Source organism: Fulmarus glacialis, unplaced genomic scaffold (genome assembly GCF_000690835.1).
Source record: "Fulmarus glacialis isolate BGI_N327 unplaced genomic scaffold, ASM69083v1 scaffold10821, whole genome shotgun sequence".
Classification (NCBI taxonomy): Eukaryota; Metazoa; Chordata; class Aves; order Procellariiformes; family Procellariidae; genus Fulmarus; species Fulmarus glacialis.
Window position 1 is genome coordinate 83070 of NW_009192250.1, and position 19793 is coordinate 102862.

At 38.2% G+C, this 19793-nt stretch overlaps 1 protein-coding gene across 1 annotated transcript in view; it reads left to right on the plus strand.

Moving 5' to 3' along the window:
* Window positions 1–7844, plus strand: part of B3GNTL1 (UDP-GlcNAc:betaGal beta-1,3-N-acetylglucosaminyltransferase-like 1) — a 38977-nt gene extending 31133 nt beyond the window's left edge. Inside the window, exons 6-8 of the mRNA XM_009587015.1 lie at window positions 349–417; window positions 2221–2295; window positions 7764–7844. Of these exons, the coding sequence (XP_009585310.1) occupies window positions 349–417; window positions 2221–2295; window positions 7764–7844 (225 nt within the window). The remainder of the gene's footprint in view (window positions 1–348; window positions 418–2220; window positions 2296–7763) is intronic.
* Window positions 7845–19793: the final 11949 nt, after the last annotated feature.

Here is a 19793-nt window from a genome sequence, read left to right on the forward strand (position 1 = left end):
GTGTTTAGTGGAAGTGCCAAAATGAGGAAGCTAATCTCTGTTTTTAGTTTACTTAGCATATCTCTGAGGATGAAGTTGATGATCTTACACAGTCAGTAGCTTCGATGACCTGTTCTCATGTTCATAAAAACATAACGTGCTCATAGAGAACTGCAAAATTTGCTCATCTCCTTAAGATACACCTGGAAAGGATTTAATACATTTTTAAGCTCTGTGGGTCCAGGGTGCATTGCCTTATTCCTGTGTTCATTCACATGCCTGCAGCATTACTTACATAGATAGACTTCATGTGAAATACCTGCTGGTAGCAAAGAATGGTATTGAAATGCTCTGCTTCTGTTTTGCCAGGTAACTGCGTTTTGTGATGTTGATGAAAAGAAAATAACAAAAGGATTCTACACGTACGAAGAATCTGAGGTTAGTTATAAGTACTCTTGCATTCTTTACTGTGATCTGGAAGTGTTCTGGGAAATGTGATGAAAGAATACATCACTGGTTTTAAATATTGTATAGCAACTCATTTTGGTAAGGAGGCTGTGACAGAAGACTAGGTAGCTGGGGATTGATACTGGAATGCGAACTATGGAGCCAGAACTATGGACCTCACACTCACTGAAGTCAGGTTAGAAAGACAAAAATATATACGCTCTGAAAGGATTCTGATGATGGGGTAAAACATCGCCTTCACTGACAGTTTTTTGTTTTAAGTGAGAGTAGAATTTGGCTCATGATGGATAAAAGTCAAATATCTATTAAAATAAAGAAAGCTTCTGTGATTAATTGTAACATATCTGTATATTATAGTTATACTATATCTGAGTAAAAGTTTAATAAGTTCCTTGGGAGCCTAAAATTGTAGGCAGCAATGTTTTATTCCCTAGACAAGGAAGCGTGATATTTAGATGGCAATAAACAAACCATATAGAAAAAAAAATGTCATCTTGTTGCAGTATTAATTTCATGAGAGCAATTAGCTCAAGACCTGGAGTAAAGTTTCATCCAGATTCAGTCCCTACAACAGTTGGTGAAAAGACAGTTCTTAGTTTCACTGGGCATTCGATCAGGTCCTGTGAGCGCAGTCTTCCGAGAGCGCAGTTTGACATTACAGCTTAGCCAGTCTAGCTGCAGGGGTGGTCTGACTTCGCTCACGGGCCTCAGCCACACACTTCCACTGCTTTGTTTATAATGGGTCTAGCAATCTTGTGGCTAAAGGATGACTTGATTCAGTTAGCTGATCTGGCAGAAAAGGAACCCTCAAAATAAAAAGTTTTCCAGCAAGTTATCTTGTGAATCAAATTACCCTGAGGTTGCATGATCCTTGTATCTGATGGGAGAAGGACTGAGGGAGGGGTAGAGGGAGAGGAGGGGCATCTCCTCAGATACAGCTTGTGGTTAGACTAGAGTAACTGTAAAATCAAATTCTATACTGGGAAGCTAATGAGTGCTTTCAGCTGCATGAAAGCAATCTGAGTTCAGGATTTTGACCTGGAATACTGAGGACTCACTACCAGTGCAGTAATACTGTCAGCATATTGTTACAGATCCTGTGCATTTGTCTTCCTAAGACTTACCCATCCTCTCAGATCAGTCATAAAGAAGATTGTACTGCAACCTGTTGTGAATCCTTAGAAAATTCTACAGCTTGGATCCATGGTGAAGTTCTAGTTGGGCATAAGCCGTTTAACAGTTCCCACTGAGAGGGAAAGATTCTCCTTTGTATCCACTATTGTGCCTGTGCTGATGCTTCTCTGATGGCACAGTAAGCTGATGCAGCTCACTAAAGAGCCAGAAAATTAACCTGCCAAAAAAAGAAAGAACATATTTTTTATGGGATAGGCTATTAAAGCAGCATACCTTGCAATCAGATCAAAGAGGGAATTGTTTGGGAAAGGCTAAAAGTAGAGCTTGGAAGTAAGGAAGAAGCAGTGGAGGAGAGGAGCGAGACCTTCTCCTTTCAACAGCAGAAAGGTCTTAATTCAGATGTGGTGTAATGTGTAACTTCGTTCAAAGAAACAGAATTGCATTGAAAGATTATGGTAAGAAAATAAGGGGTATTTGAAACGACTGGCAAAATAATGAGCGGAAGCATGTGACCAGCTGGACTATTTAGCATGAGGTCTCAAAATGATTTTTTCCCCTTTCAGTTTAGTAGCTCCTAAAACTAAGCCAGCAAGTAACCATGTGTGCCTCTCTACTGAAGTCTACTGCTTTTTCCTGCAGGAGAGACCAAAACCAAAAATTCCTATATGTCACTTCAGAGACGCAACTCCACCTTTCATTATCTGCGTGAAGCTGGTGAGTGCCACCTTTCGCTTTATGTGCAAAATAGTATTTGCTCCTTATGAAAATGAATTTCTATTTACTGTAAGTAGCTTTTCCCAGAAGCTTTCACTATGCCGTTGAATGGCCTTTTTCATCAAATTGATTGTGCAGAGTATTTCAGGGATTTAAAACAGCAGTATTAAGTAAAGTAGTATTAAGAATAATAAAAGATACAGCTTCTGTAAAGGAGCTTGGATCTGGTTTACTCTCTTGCCCAACAACATTATATACACAAATGAGCATATACAGTCAGCCACCTGGCCTCGTTTATTCCTAATGTTTTGGAGCCCTATGTATGGCAAAGGCTTTGTTTTTTAAATCAGACCTTAAAAGCCGTTTTGTTTGGCTCTGCCAATTCTGAAGCCAATTCTGAAGCCTCTTCTGTGCCTGACTGTCGTAACTTTCTTATTTCAACTGGTTTAATTGACCTAATAACATAACTAGAAGATGATAACCAGCAGTTATTTTGCTGTTATATCTAAAATAGCAAAGCACAGTGTACGGCATAACACAGAAGTTTTAAAGCAAAACAGCAAATACATTCTAGTTGCAAACACTAGTAAAAAAAGTCTCCAACAGTAACTAAAACCTGTAGCTACATACAAAACACTGACATTCTAATGCTGTACTAGATCCGTTCAGATTGATTAGCTGAATCTCATCTCATCTGGTACAGTCTGCTTTTAACTTAGCACTCCCAACTTTACAATCAACTCTGAGATCATAACTATGAGTTGTAAAGCCAGACTGAAAGTACCTTAGGGCATTATCATGTACTGTTGGTTGATAAACTCCTGGATAAGCTAGTAATATTACAACTAATTTAATTTTTCATACTACATATAATGGTGGGTAGAAGTCCCTAGACAAAACATCTGTGCAACCTGTTATAAAGCACATTTAATTTGTGAAGCCCTTATAATGAGACTATTACACAACATTTTGCCTGAAAACTCTGGTCCATGACTTCAGCTGTGATTTCAGTATATTTTTCCAGTCATGGCCACTGAGCATTTTCCACTTGCTGATCACAGAACACTATAGGCCTTAGTATCGTTTAAGTAATATGCAGTATTTTCTTTGGAAATACAATTTGACCTACTTGAAACAGTTTCAGAGTTTGTAAAGTTGCTTCTAAAATCTGTCTTTGAAGCAGCTCACTTTTTAGGAGAATTTAAGAAAGTCAATAGCCATTCGTATGGAGCCAAATCTCTAGAAACTGCAGGCAAGTTACCTCCTTACCCCTCTCACTCCATGATTGAACTACACAGTTGGCTACTGTGAAAGTTGGTGTTATTAGAGTTGATGGAAAAAACACCCTAGTGCGGAGGTACATAAAGATCACAATGCGTATGGAGTTCCAGCAGCCTTATACACTGGGAGAACAAAATAGTGGCCAAACAGACAAGAACAATGCTGATAATGAACTTGCATAACAACATAGTGAAAGTCCATAACAGAGCTTACCTTTCTACAGATTTTAAACATCCTGGTACCTGTTAATAATAGGAACCTCACAGTACACCTATGTCATTATACCATATTATTATTTTAATATTATGAAGACAGAGAATCAGGTTGTTAGAAAAACAAATTTATAATAAAGAACTGAAACCAAATTTTTCTGTTAGTGGTGCCTAATATACTGTTATCACCTGAGAAACCACAGACAATGTAAGAGAGAAATAAAAACCATAAATGTGTCTGTACCGTAGTGTAGTGTAAAACCCAGTGGAGAGAGAAGAGGAATCAGAGGGTCTCAGGAAGCAAGCAGCAGTGCTCTGAGTCCCACTCCAGAACCAAGTCTGCTGGACCCTCCTTTTCTCTACCATTGGGTTTCGCAGATGATCTTAAGGAATAGTTTTTAGCAACCTCTTACAGCCGTTGTCATACTTGCTGTATTTTATTACTGTCTTCGTGGAGGCTGTCAGAATCTGTGAAATCCCACTCTTACTACTTGCGAGGTTGCGGGTGGATTGAGGTGGCCACAGTTTTCAGTAGTAGTTTTGTCATGGAAAGTAGTCTTCTACCAAAATGAAACAAGTTGATAAATGTCTGTGGTTTAAAATATTCAGGTATCCTATCTGCAGCAGCTTTCCAGCTTCTAGGCCTGACCACTAAAGGAAATGGTTTTTGTAAATGGGTTGAGAAGAGCAGAGTATTGAACTTTTTCATTCATCTGTGTTGATATTGTGCAGGCCAAGTATAATGCCGAGGGTTCATGTTTGCTGTATTTATAGGTTGAGTTTGCCTTGCTTTCTGTGTAGCCCACATCTGAAGGAACAGCTAAAACCAAAACTTCCCACTTGCTTTTCTTTAATCACCCTTTCTACATTTCTTCTTCCAACATGCTTTTTGAAAGTGGGAGCATAGTAGGATAGGGGATAAGTACGTAAAATATTAAGACTGCATCAAATGAAAAATGTTATCTTTTTTGCAATAGCTATTGCTGCCTCTCCGATGCTATTCACCGAGATTTATCAAATCAAACTGTGCAAAAAATGTTTCTGTTACAAGTTAAAGTCCCAGGCTGATGTGAAAGACTACCTCTGAGACGTAAAATTCCTCTGCAAAAAGGTGCTATCCCTGTGCATACTGTGGGGGCAAAAACAAAACTCCTGTGTTTGAGAGGTTACAAATGACCTGTATTTTCAAACTATTTAGGGCAAGTAGCTTTACCCAGCTCTGTGTTTCAGGTCATGCGGCAAGCCAACATACAAAAACCCCAGTGAACATACAGATGTATCTTGTGTAGACAGCTGTCAATGCAACAACTACAACCTAGCTCCATGTTGCATGAAACTGTTGGAAGTTTACGTAAGGCAGAATTAGCTGCAGATCCCCTTAGCTAATTTCTTAAACAAAAGTCATTAACAAATTCCTAAACATCCCAGACTTCCAAATTTAGCTTTATTATTTACCAACATAAGTTCATCACCATCCTTCTGAAGAAGAAAGTGTCCTGGGCCCTTACTGTCTTTTATTCTGCTGTTTATGGTAGGGGATTATTTTTAGTTCTGATACAGACAAAACCTGCATGTTTATATGCAGCTCTAAGAGGGTAATTTTGAAGATTATTAAGTGGGTTGTTTGCAAGAAACGACTCTGCTGGTCATGTACTTGGAGCAGCGTTTGCTTATTTATTTTTTCAGGCAGTTCCCCCCTTGCTAGCATTGGCATTACTTTGTTACCCTATAAAATCATTTTTGAAAAAGCAGTCATCCTATGTGATCTTTGCATTTTAAAATGGCTTCACAAAGGGCTGTAGCTGAAATTTCACTCTGTGTGTGTGTGAGTAAGTTTTTGCTGAAGAGAATAAAATTGTGGCTTTAGCTCGTCAAAATTGTGTAGCAGCCTGCAGTACCACTTCACCCAAGGGTTTGCACTGTGTATTTTCTCTCGCTTTGAGGTGAAAGCAAAACGCTTAGAAATCATGTATTGTGCCCTGTTTTGGCATGGATTCCAAGTGCTTGAAATGAAAGGGATTTTCTATTTTTCTGTCTCGGTAATTAAACTAGTTTGATTGTATAAAGTTTTCAGTAAATTTACTGTTAGACCAGTTACCGTAAAACCCTGCCTTGTTCTGTCACCTCAGTCTTGTTCTCCAGGAATGAAAGATTTGTTTTTAACTCTCCTGCTTAATTTAACATCTGGACTGTTTTGTTTTTGTTTTGTTTTTTTAACCCTTCTTTACAGCAGGTTGATTTTTCAGCAAGCTAAACACAATTGTTTCATACCCTATGTCCTAACTTGGGAAATCTTGGGCTTATGAAATCATTAGTAGAGGCTAAAGGTTGTAATCAAGGCCTACATTTCTGAGTAGAATTCCCTGTTGATGTGAGCAGTAAGTTTTGCAGATGGACCAGTACAGTCTGGGATCTTAACTGAATTGCGAAACCAGGACCCAGTCCTTCAAAGTATTAAATACCATCAAGTATTCTTGATTTCAAGAAGTAAAACAAAAAAAGTACTCGATATCTTTCACAATCAGGGCCTTATCGCTCAGGTAAGAAATTGGTTACCTTAGGTAAGTGGAGCCCTTGCTTAAAAAGCCTAGTGCCATGGGCCCTTTCCTGCCCTTCTCCAAATTATTCATTAGCTATTCTTATTTTTTTACAGTTAGTAAACATCAGAGCTCAATTATGAATTTTATGACTGGTTATGTTTTTTGTTAAAGTTTTGGATCAGATTATGTCACCTTTGTATTTTTTGGCATTGCTAGTGAAAGTAGAACATGGCAGGTAGATGAGAATCGTACAGGAGAAAGGGGAGTTAATCTGTGACCTTGAGGCACGGCATGCTGGTTTGGGCAAGAGGTTTGAAACGTACACATGCAGCGTTTCCTTTCCTGTATAAATTCAGGCAGCAGAAACAACGCAGAGGCTTGGAGGAGACAGGTCAGCTTGTTTTGTTATTAGATTCCCTGTTGATGGAGATGGCCGTGTTCCTTGAATGGAAGGCTTCCAAGCAACACCCCAATACTATCAGCATGTTTATAAGCAGTTCAGCTGATGGGTCCAAGGCGAGTTGAGAAGCCCCATGTGAGACAGACACCTTAGTTTCTGAAGGTTCATTAAAGATCCCAGAGCAATTTTTTAAATCCAGTTATTCTAGCCAAAGACCAGCAGTATTCCACCTCCTTTAATTCCACAGTTTCAGCTGAACTCTGTTTTTGTAAATTCCTGTCCTAAACACTTGCAGTACTGTTGTGTATTGTTAAAACTTCAATATTGCTGCTCTGGGCGAACCAAAAGAACACTAGCAATCTCTTTACCTATCTCCTATAGTATTGTGAGCTTTTTTTGTGTGTGTGTCATTCCTGAAGATCAGTAGAATTAAGGACTCCAGGAAGACCAAAGCAGAAATGCTCAGAAACGCTGAAGTTGGCATGTTTTCTTAATGACATCACTGCCTTGCAAGATTGCTCACGGAGCAAACCTACGAGGTTCCTGTTTAGATAACGTAACTAGGGCGCAAAAGCAAACACCTTTAATTATGCAAAATATTTCAGCTGCTTGATGAAAGATTTGTTTCATCAGACAAGCTAATAAGTTGTTCAAAATCTACAAAAATCACTCTTTTGTCAAGCTCATTCCCTTGGTCCAGTCTCTGAAAATGTCTTTAGAAAGTGCATTAGAAAACAAAATGTGCAGCTAGCTATCTGCAGAGCTGTGCTTAGCACAGCCCTTGTGTTCTACATGGCAGCACGAGACTGAGCTGTCTCATACTCCTCCCGCCCCCGCAGGCATATTAATTCGAACACTAAGTGTTCAACATACACTTAATTTTTGAATGGAAACATTTCTGAGCCTTGGTTTATTTATGTTTAGTTCTGGAAATGGGACTGTCTTCTGTGGTCTAAAGAACCAAACTACCAAAACCTGTTACAACCTGAAATGAGTTTGTCTGGTCGATCTAATTCTCTTTTTCTTCCCTCACAGGATTTGACAGGTGGAGCATTTGAAACAAACCTGAACATGCTGAGCTTGAAGGAAGGGATGGATTATTATCACTTCAACTAAAAACCAAGGTAAGGCAGTGATACTGAAGCTGTGTTATCCTCTATGTATCTGTGTGTAGGAAGACCGAAGTCTTCAGAGGTTTCGAATTTTTTGGTAATTTGTGCTTCATTAAATTAATCTTTGTGCTGAGTAACCCCTTTCTAAGGGAGGTCCTAGTTACACCACAGATAATGCTATTTGCTCATTTTACCATTGCACATCACTTGTTTACCAAACTCAGTTTGATTGTTAAATTGTATTTCTAATTTAAATAACCATCAAATCAGGCCATAAGATTACAAGAGGACTGTTACCATAGGGAAGCCTTAAAAATGCATCAAGCAAAGCCTATAACCACTGGAAGTGTAAAGGGAGGTTTCTGTCAAACACTGCTTGGGGCCCTCAGCCCTTCCCTGCGACTGGCTCACTTCCTGCCACCGGGAGCAGCAGCTGCCGAGGTGGAGCTCTGCGCGGCGCAGTACTGAGGTCCACGTGTGGCACCCGCCGAGTCGGGGCTCCGTCTGTAACATCATCTGGCCGCCAGATGATCTTATCTACAGATGCTCACAGATTTCACTGGACCTTCTCCATTTTTTTTTCAATAAGCAGGCTTTGCCACCACAACTCGTGTTTTTCTTGCAGCAGGGACCTATAGGTATAGCTTCACAAAACCAAGACCTTTGGAGAATGTACTAGAAAATTCCATTTTAGTGACAGTGTAATAACACAGGCTCTGGGTTCAGGACTATTTCTTCTGCAGTAAAGCCTGTAAGTAGCCCCTGTGGTGCGTGCAGCCACATGGCCACCTCAGTCTGCTGCACAGTATGTGACTCGAGTACTGTTTGTTTAATAGTTAGTCAGTGAATAACACTGATCTACATTAAATTTCATCTGCCAGTCCAGGCTGCAAGTTTACTTAAGAAGTATCGAATAATATAATTTATAGATACCGTCTTAAAAAGGACAAAGACTCTTAGAGTGAGACAGGTTGTAGTTTTGGAAATGAACACCTGCAGTAGAAGATTGCTGCCATTTGTAGCAGGTACTTCACAGAGAAACTGGCTTGTTTTTAGGTCCGCTGCCTCAATTTTTCCTTCCTTTCAAATTTTCAGAGGGGGTGTGTGTGTGTTGCCACTGTTGCCACTGTTCTAGTTGAAGTGCTGGGACACTGGGATTTAATTAGAACCATCAAGTAACACAGTGTAATTAGAATATCATGTTGCCTGTGCATTTGTCCTCCCCATCACATTAGTCTTACTAAAGATAAATGTTACAGCCATTTCATTTTATAGTCAATAAGAAATGGTCTAAATTCCTAGCAGTTGCTTGAAGTACTGAGTCACCTCTGTAGTCTTCAAGGGGAAAAAAATAAAGCTTCAGTCCTTAAAGCTAGTTTACCACAAAAACATTTGCTTGAATTAGTTATATAAAGAGCTATTAAGAGAGGCTTTGACTTTAGCTGAAGTGAAACCTGGAATTTTTGTTCGACTATGACAAAAGAATGACAGACATCCACAGAGATATTTTATGTTCAGGAAGATTTCATTATCACTAGGCGTTGCCATTCTTAACTCTGAAAAACAATTCTTTTAAGAGACTAATGCAGCAAGTCAGCTTTAATACTTCATGTGTGTACAGCAAGCACAGGCTGAATGGCTCCATTCAAAGTTGTAGAAGTATAAATCATTGACATAAAAAAAAAAAACCCAGGTCAGTTGTGACAGAAGTATGAAGAGAAACCGCCATCTTGTGGCTACAGATAATGACTTTAAGAACTGAAAATGTAATGAATCTTTGCTGCCTTCATATGGCATATCTGCACAATGCTTTAAGACGTAATCTCTGCCTCTTCTTTTGTTAAACACTGCACTTTGCAGCTCATGCTGAGAATCCAGTTTGTCAGGATGCCGCAGCACAAACTCTTCCAGTCCTAAGGGCACCTGAACCATGAGCTTCAGTTACAAACCAGCAGCCAGTGCCTGCAACTTCATTATGCTGAACTCTGCAAGAGAGAAAGAAAAAGAAGAGGTCACATGGAGGAGCATGTATCACTATTTTAACAGTACCCCACTCATGTAATTAAGTACACTAAATGGAGAGAAAATATAGACGTACAAAGCTGTAATATTTACAGTCCTTTTTTAACACCTTAATTTTTAACTACCCTTTAGCAAGTTTTATTTGTACAAGTTATAAAGGAATGATAAATGTTGATTTTGTACGAAATTAACTTCATTCACCTTTTCATAATGTTATGCTTGGCTTCCTCATTGTTTCTCCTCTGTTCTCAGGATACGTCAGCTCTTGAAGAAGAGCAGAGTGTTGTGCGCTCTTGTGTGAGCACAAACTGGCTGCTAGTAGGGACATCTGGACAGCCGTGAAAAGTCCTTCAAGTTCAGTATCGCATCGCTCTCAGAGTGAACTCCACCAGTTCTCAGGGCAGGTGCAGGCTTAACTTTTTGCTAAAAGTTACACTAACTGTTTGCTTATGTTAAAAGAGGATGAAAAGGTGAAGTTCCACATTCAGCCACATAACTTCCAGATTTCAGATGATACTATTTATAACAGTTCCATCCGAAATACCTGTATGTATATTTGGCTATTTCTTATTCTTTTGTTTATATCAGAGACAGTTTTCTCCTAACTTGTCAGGCTTCTCTCAGCCTCCAATAATTAAGGAGTTGAAATAAGTTTTTTTGAGATCAGTGAATTCATCTTGTAACATCTTCATTTTGAACATAACTTTTCTATAAGTTGACTAGAAAATCTTGAAACAGCAATGCTCAGGTCAACTTTTGCTCTAAAACCCATGCCTTGTATGGGCGAGAGGTTCAGATTCTTGTTTTCCAAAATTACAAAAATGTTAGTTGCAGGTTTCTTAAAATTGTACTAAAAGCAGAAAACTGTAGACATGTCTTGGTAAGAACAAGATGAGCAGAGAAAACTGCTATGGGGACAGCAGGGTGTCTTTGAAGGTTATTCATAGGTGTTGTAAATATTAGTCTTCTGATCAATTTTTTAAATATACTTTTTTTATAAAAATATGTATATCTCTCTCTCTCTCTCTCTCTGACAACTCAAAACATAGGATATACTTACATTAGGAAGCATCTTCAGTGTAAAGGATTAGCAGAATATTACACAGAAGAACTGGCTGACCTCAAAGACTTACATAAAGTAGCATCACAAAGAGCCAGTTCAACAAGCACTTTAAGAGTGCCATTAGCCAAGGTCACCTTTAGATGTTCTGGAGGAAAAAAGACTTGGTGACTTTCAGCCACAGATGCTGCAGCTGTGAAAAAGGCTAATGCAATTCTGAAATGGAACTCTGCAGGGCAACAAAATAATGCTTTGCATAATCCTAGTCATGAAAATAAACTTAATGGTGTCCAAATATTTTAATGAGAAAATGAAGGGAACGAAGATCCACTCTATTAGGAAAAAACTTAAGAAAGAAGACTGCACGGGTGATGTTTCTGAACTCTAAAATAATTACAAAGGACAAAACTTTCTAGAACTATGAAAGCAGAACAATAAAGATTACAAAGGCCAAGAATCAATTGAAATACCACTATTTTTAAGTTTAATCAGTTTACGGACTAGATTACATGCTGTGGATGCCTGTGGTACTAGGGCATCAAGTATTTTCACCTCGTCTTGTATTACTCAAACAGTAATAATTCATCCTCCTCATCTGTGGACAGAGAGGAAAGGAACCTCTCAGAAACTCTTACCAAAGCAGAAAATTCTGTATTTCTGAAATACTGAGCAAATGGGCAATTCCAAACTATCTGCATTAAAATGAAATGGGACCTACGTATGGATATATTGTCTGTCATCTTATGAATGTATTAACTTTTAGATTATATTCTTCCTCTTAGGCAGTGTTAGAATTCTGTGGCTTGTACAACCACGTTACAATTTCGTTGTTGAAACTGACTGGGAAGTTTTTATCCTTCTTCTTTCCCCAGAAAGGGCAGATGAACCGTTTTTGAAACATCTGTACTTTATTATTTCATTCTTGCGTTTTGTCTGAGTAAGATGTCACACTACAAGTCTGGAATGTTTTCAAGAAGCAAGACTGGAAGAGCTTAAGACAACAGTCTTCAGCAATTCCATATATTCTGTAGTAAGCTGTGAGGACATTGCTCCTGGTGCACATTGATACATTGATGAACCAACTTCTGTTGCAGAGAAGTATATAGTAGATTTGGTGGAATAATTGATCATTACTATGTTTCTTCAAAAAAAAACACCCTCAGGAGCACATTTCCATACTTTACCTTGGATACCAGCTGCGGTCTGGGCACGTTCATGAGATCACAGAGATAGTTGCGTTTCTCTCTTACTACTGGCAATTCAGCTTCCCTGCGTGAGGAAGTATTTTCAAGTTAACTCAAAAATTAAAACCTGAAGTTGGCTACATACATACAACTTCTTAAGCTATCTGTTTTATTATTACATTACTATGTATGCATCTATACTTTCATGTACATTTCAAATTGCAGAAGTTCTTGTTGTGTCACATTTTAAGAATAACGTAACATTTTTGTACCATCTTAAGCCAGATAAACCATAAATACACAGCAGGTCTTCCAGAAGTGACAGTTACTTGTAAAATGTCCAAGACTATTCTTCTAGGTTCTTGTATTTAAAAAAAATAACACTGACTCGTACAACCCTTTTGACTAGAAGTTCACTAATTTATTCTCTAAATTTATAGCTCCTTTTTGCTTTAGAAAACTTCACATCAAGAATTTAAGTAACTGTCACTGGATTTGGAGAACATTCGACAATCTATAGAAGCTTGTGAGTCTTAAAGTTTCTGAAATAGCATGATGTCCATGAGATAATTTCTTCAAGAACCATCAGTTACAAAAAGCCCCCAAATGCCAAAAATCCATACAGACAACATTCTTTTCCATGTTGTAAAAATCTACCACTCTAACTGGAATGCTGTGAGACTGCTAGCATTACTCACCAATTCAGTAGATTTATTTGTTTTTTTCTAAGTAACAACTGTAAATGGGCTATTAAAAATTTAACTCTTAGCACATAAACAGAGTCAAAAACTACAGAGAAAAAGCATGAAGGGCAAGTTAGAAATAACCTGAAATTTTTTTTTTCTTAGGCACCTTGGACAATTTTGTCATATTTAATACTGGAAACCTTCCTATGGCTAAACAAAAGTTATTATTTATAGAGTAATTTGTTTAAACTCTGAATTACACAATTGTATGATAAATTCTCTGTATTCCAACAAGAAACAAATACGCATATGCCAGTAATGATCATCTTCCCCAAGTATTAATTTTCTCATTTGGGTTCCTGACGTTAATGCTTATTGTAATTCAGAATTTACTATGCTTGTTTTAGCACTGAGAGAGCTTAAGAATAACAAGCAGCTCGCTCTGACACTCAGCAATGACTTCAAATATCTTCTTTTGTAAACAGTTCAAATCTACCAAGATAAAACAACTAAGTTTTAAGTAAACTAGCTCTCATCTTTAATCTTAGCACAATGGACATATTGCAACAGGGAACTTAAGAGTAAGCCCTGAACTAAGGCAGAATAAAACAGGCAGCCAGTCACGCCCTAAAAATGACAAGGTGAAAATAGAATATTAAGTTTTCTGAAGTGGGTTTTAGGAATTATTTTGCTTTGTTTTAGTAACCTGTTTATGAGTGGAGCTGTACTACCACTGCTTTTTCTGTAGCAATGTGGTGCGTACCACTTCTAATTTTGGTATTGTAAACATCCCTTTGTGACAGCAGTAATCTAATCCTACTCAATTGTTTCTGTTAACAAATTTTTTCTGTAAAAAAGCAAGCCTGCTCTTAAATTCAGATTTCATAAGCAAGCACTGAATCCCACTAAACATCAATATGCAGTTAAGCAAGTCATTTTAACAATAGGCAGAATTGTTGATAACCAATTCTTCAAATCTGAGACCGTTACTCTGATTTTGTACTGGAAAATTCAGAAAAATAGCATCAGCTACTCCTTACAATGACAAACTTAGTTTTCTTTTCCCAAATATAAGGCTCAAGCACAGAAATAAAGTAGAAATTAAATAAAAGTTAAATAATGTAAGCATGCAGTCTGAAAATATGTAAACCACAACCTTAAGGTGTATTTGTTGTTTGAACATACCTAGGTTAATTTTATTTCCATGAAATGTCAATGAAGACAAAAAGCCATTTAATATAATGACTAAATAAATGATTTTTTTTTTTCTATCTGTCTACTCTCACGTATTAACTTTGACTACTGTTTGAGGCAGGGTATTGGGCTAGTAGACCATGACCCAGGAGAGTCGTCTGTAACAAGGAAAAATGTTTAACATGGCAGCAAAACTAATAAACTAATTAGTATCTTAAAACTCCGTATTTCCTCAAATATCTGAGGCATGCAGTCTTTTATAAACTTTTCCAGGTGACTGTAATGCACAATGAGAAAATTTGCAGAAGAGGAAAAAAACAAAGAGTGACAAAATTATGGTGAATATTCCCTCCTCTTGTCACTTCAAAGGTGCTGACAGGATGAGGTCCTCCTGCGCTTGGAAGAAGCTAACATTACAGGTAACAGTAGGTAGTAAAAATAATTACATTATATAAAAGTTGTTGTTTAATTCATGAAATCATATGCTTGGGAAACATCTATGCTGTTCCAATTAAAGATATTTGCTTGAATACAACATTTGTAGCATTTTGAGCAATTACATTTCATGGGAGATTTGAGCTGTTCTGCTAATTCTGTTGTTTTCCAGCTTGCAGAGATCCTTCCTCTCCCAAAATCCTGCCAGTGCTCATAAATGCCAAGAAACTGTCTGTGCAATTGAAATTTGACTGTTTGCACAGCCCAGTCTCTCTCTGTTTCATGGAGAATTTCCAAGATCTCCTCCCTTTTCATGTTGTTAGAAAAATACAGATATTTTACTTTATCTAGTGATGATTTTATACATACCACTTCCAGTGGGACAATATACTAGATAGTTCTTTAGAACAGAAGAATTCTTTTCAGCAATGCCTTTCTGGCCTAAAAGCAATAAATAGCTAAAACTCCGGTATCGTTTCTTACGTCTTCCTTGCCACCAGCTTTCAAAGGCATTGACATTTTTTAAACTTCAGTGGTAAAAAATTATTTCAGCTCTTATTACTGTCTGGCAACAAATTCACTTACCAGTTGGTATCGCTGAGTATGGTCATAACCTCATCCATAATGGCAGGATCAACTACATCACTGTAGGTTATCAGCATTTCATAAACTTGACTGGCTGTCGTTTTCCGTATCTACGGGGAAGAGGCAGAGGAACCTTTAGTACAGTATCCAGCGTCCTGTACGGAAGAGCCCAGGGCCATGACTGGCACTGGTTCTTCACACTGACCATCGCTTCATGGTGGACACCTTGTAATGCTCAGAACTGCAGCCTCTCCTTGCCTCTGACAGCGATTTGTGCAGGAAGGGACTTCACTTCTGCACCTCAAGGAAATTCATGCTACTACAATCAGTGTATTTTCACTAAACTTTGCAGGATTTCAGATTAAGATCTGTCCCCCACAGGGAATGAATTCAAATGTTTGAGAACGGCCCGACTGGGCATGGTGGTGTTGGGTTAACGGTTGGACTTGATGATCTTAGAGGTCTTTTCCAACCTTAATGATTCTATGATTCTATGATTTCTTTTCTTGAAGTGACTCACTGAGCCAAAGTCTGGCTCTAACTTCGGTTGCTGTAGGCCCACAAAACAGAGAGGTTTCCCAGTCTGGAGATTGTAAGAGTCAGCAAAACTCTAAAAAACTGTTGGGAGATAGATGATGATATGAGTAACATTAGCTTTTTACACTCCAGTTTCTGGAAGCAGTTAATTTGCAAGTATTTTTCCCAGAGCACCGTTTAGTACCAATGTTGGTGTGCATACAGAAAAAGCTAGCTCGGCTGGTTTCTGAAGTATGATGCATAGAAAGATATTAAATGGAAGACAGCAAAATTGCAGTAAAACCAAATTCAGTTTGGTTTTTTTTTTTAAGAAAGCCTGATGATAACCAAAGGAAGGCAAAGAAATTATAGGGTTATTTCTGGAGTAGTAATGCCAAATTAAATGGATGCATCTGTAAAAACAAAACATACTTATGATGTAAAATACCAATAAAACATGAAATTGAAGTGATCTCTCTTCAGTTCTTTCATTGTCCCCTTCCTGCAAAGGATTCTTCATGTAGCAAGCACACACAACACGGAAACAGCTGGACTAAAAATCTGAAGTATCAAACTTTGCTGAGTACCATACGATTTTAACCTTATCAAAAAGTAATCGACAAAAGTAATCAATGTTAGAATAAACAATGTTGGTTTGCATTGGCCAGATGCCAGGCTATTCAATGTGTTCTCAAACCACTTTAAGACCTCATGGGTTTTCACGTTCTTTTTACGTGCTCTTGCAATTACTTCTGACAGCCTTTGTTTCGCCTATAGGTGCAGCTCAGCGGCAGCCTGTAGCAGCCGAGGTGGTGGTCCTCACTTACTCACAGAACATCACAAACGTTCCCAGGTGAAACCCTTGTATCGAACACCAAGGCCACAGAGCGCTGTTGTACGTGTTTGGTTGTCACAGCAGCTCTAAGTCGGGGCTCCCAGGTCTTGTACAGTGAACACAGCCCCTCTCTCAAAAACCTAGGTCAACAAAAATTTTAAAGGACTAAGCTAGTATTACCCCACATATGATCTTCTCTTATACATACTGAGTAATAACTCAGGTTTTTTGCCCTGCTTCAGTTAGTTATATGGAAAAGGTAAACTTCGGATAAACTTTCCTGTGTTGCACAAGCTTTCATCACACCTGACAAAAAGAACAAATACATTTTTCTTGAACCAGAACTGCTACTGTGTTGCTACTATCGGAAATATTGCAAAGCTAACAGTAATGTATCTGATTGGAGCTTTCAAGCACTGAATGGTGAACTTCACGACCTGGGCACCTAAATTGCTTCTAATTTAAAACAGTAAGGACAGAAAGTGGAAAAGCAGTACGGAACAGCCAGGTACACTGCAAGCATCCAGTAGGCGGTTTCAGGTGGCAGCACTGCAGATAGCAGACCCTTGAGAAATAAAACCTATTATATACATTAATATCTGTTAAAAAGAATGTACTTTAAATTATTTTTTACTTGTAAAGTATTTTAAATAAAACATTTGATAATACACTGTGTTCAATACTTACTACAGGAAATGGATGGCAAAGAAGGAGAAACAATTGAAATAAAACTTTCTCTCTCATGTCTCCTTGAAATTGAATCAGGCCACAAAACCTAGAAAACAGAAGAAAAAAGTAGCTCTTGTGTGATATTTGTGTTACAACTGCAAAAGGACATTCTGAGGATCAGAATGAAGATGTATATCAGAAAAAAGGGTGGGAGGGGAATTCTCAGTTGATGTTCTAAGTGCTGTGGGAAAGCAAACAGTGAGGGTAAGTGTACTGAAATCCTTCGGGGTTACTGAGATGCCACACATCTGTGCCAAGTACAAATACGGTTTTAAAGCTACTGACCGGCAGCACCAAAGCCTGCGCGCTAAAAACCACACGTGAATCGAGCTCTCACACAGACAAGAGGACAGGGTGGGCTCTTACATGATGCAGTGAAGAGTGAAAGACAAATTAGAAACACGGGCAACTTCTCATCTTAGGCTTTCTTGCACTCTTAAAGTATTACCAATAAAGAAATTAAAGTCAGTAAAATCATTGCTTGACAGTTATACCTGAGTAGTTTTGCCAAGTTTCTGCCAATGAACCTTTGTTCAGCTTTGCAATGCTTTGTCTTTTTTTTTCTTCCTCCCCTCACCCAGTGTTGTCTTTCCTGAGTGGTACATTTTGGTTTTGACTTCCCTGCTGTCTGAACAGAGGGCTTTTACCCTAAAGCCAGATAATAATTTTGCAGGTGTTTGCAGCTCTTTCTAGTGCATATGCAAGATCTAATCAATTACATGTATTTTGCATTGGCACCAAGTCAAGCTCTCTACAAGCAAAAAGCACATGATTCACTGCATCTTTAGGAATATCAACAACATTTTAAAAGTAGTTAAATTTTATCAGATCCTTCATATGTTTTCACCCCAACCACCCAGAAGTACCTGAAACTCTCACAACTTTATATTACATGTATTTGTGTGCATTTTTCATTTAAATTTCACATGAAATAGACCTAGTTGTTACATCTGATATGTACTGTACTTAAATTTTCTTCACTTTTTACGAGCAGAGAAAAGATTATTTCATCGACTCACACTCCTATGCTGGAACGAAGCTTCCGGATGTCTTTGGATCTTTTGATCTCTTCTTTACAAAGGGTAAATAACTTCACTGAAAAAGGATTGCTGAAAATGGGAAAGAAAAAATGAGAAATAGATTTCAGTAGAATTTCAAACACATTTAATGATTATAAAGATGCCAAATTAACATTCAAAGGAGAGGAAAGACAACGCAGAGCAGTACACGGTTCTTCCACAACAGCACACCCTGCTTTAGGTGGACCTTTGGTAAAGACGCGGGCGAGTTTGGCCACCACGTTACTGAGCCTTTTGGATTTTTATTAACAGGGAAGGGAAGAGATTAGTATTAGTTATTTACATTGCTACTACCTGTATGCTGAGGCGTGAACTACATTTATCCAAACCGATTCAGTATATGCATGATAATCGGCTAGCCATGGCTTGTGTTTACAACAAAGCATGGTATGATCAGAAATACTATGTCAGGAATTAAAATATTCCATAGCCAATAAAAATTATTTAGTCTGTGTATCATTGTGGTGCCTTGGTCAGTCCCTATGGTCTTCAACCAAACTTTACATAACAGGGGATGAATGTTGTTCTTAAATACTCCACCATTTCAGAGCCCAAATTCCTTTAGTGATTCCAGACAACGTAATTAAACACAGGGCTTACAGTTCTGTTAAGTGTACGAGTCATGAAGCCATCTTTAAATATATTTAGCAAATTCTTTTCTTTTTCCACAGTCTGGGAAACGTGATTCTCACAGCTCTTTCCCAGACACTCATACAAACACAAGTATTGTTAGTATATTCCAAGGATCTATTAAAGAAAAGTAAAGAGGGAATATTGCTTTTATTTCAGTACAAATTATTTAATCTTTCACTTGCTACACTCAAGGCTGAAGTGCCATAGATGCAAAAGAAACTATTTCATATTTGTCTAGCAAGCGCAATTACTTCTAGGCTGCATATTTTGGAAACCTCGCTGTATTGTGTATGTAAAGCAGAAAGCAAAAATCCTAACATTTATTTTCCGCTACCATGATTCAAAGCTGTGGATAAAAACTACTCAAAAAAGCTGGGTAGTGTAATCTGTTGAAAAACAGAACATTTAAAACAAGAGGTTTATAGCAGTGACAAGATGTTTTGTTAAGTTAATGCTCCTTGTTATATATCGTTTTCCAGGCGAGAGTTAGTGTTTTTTAATTACTTTTAAAAAATCCTTAACAAAATACTGGCATATACTGGCAAATATTGACTTGCTTAAAAAAACTGAACAACGAACCATGGAACCATTAAAGAATGCTGTCTACGGCTGTCTCAATGTAGTCCAAAAAACCACACTAAAAGTAAATAAAATGGCCAGGTTTTCAGTGTTGATATAGAGGCTTCATAAGACATTTTAAAAGCTGATAGTGCCTTTCAGGACCAAAGAGCCCGGGGAGGGCTGATTTAAAATCAGGTTAAACCACGACACCTCCATCAGATGCTGAAAGAGCAAGTTCCGTGCCATCCACTGCCTGCAGTCACGTCAGCACTGCTTCCACATTTTACGGAGTATGATAAGCAGGGAAAGCATGCGCATAGGAGACACGCTGTGGGAATGACAGACGCCCGCAGGAACGAGTCGGTGTGTGTGTCTATGGACATTGATTTGGCTGGGGTGGTGAGGGGAGAGGGGAAAAGAGGAGATACGTTTTT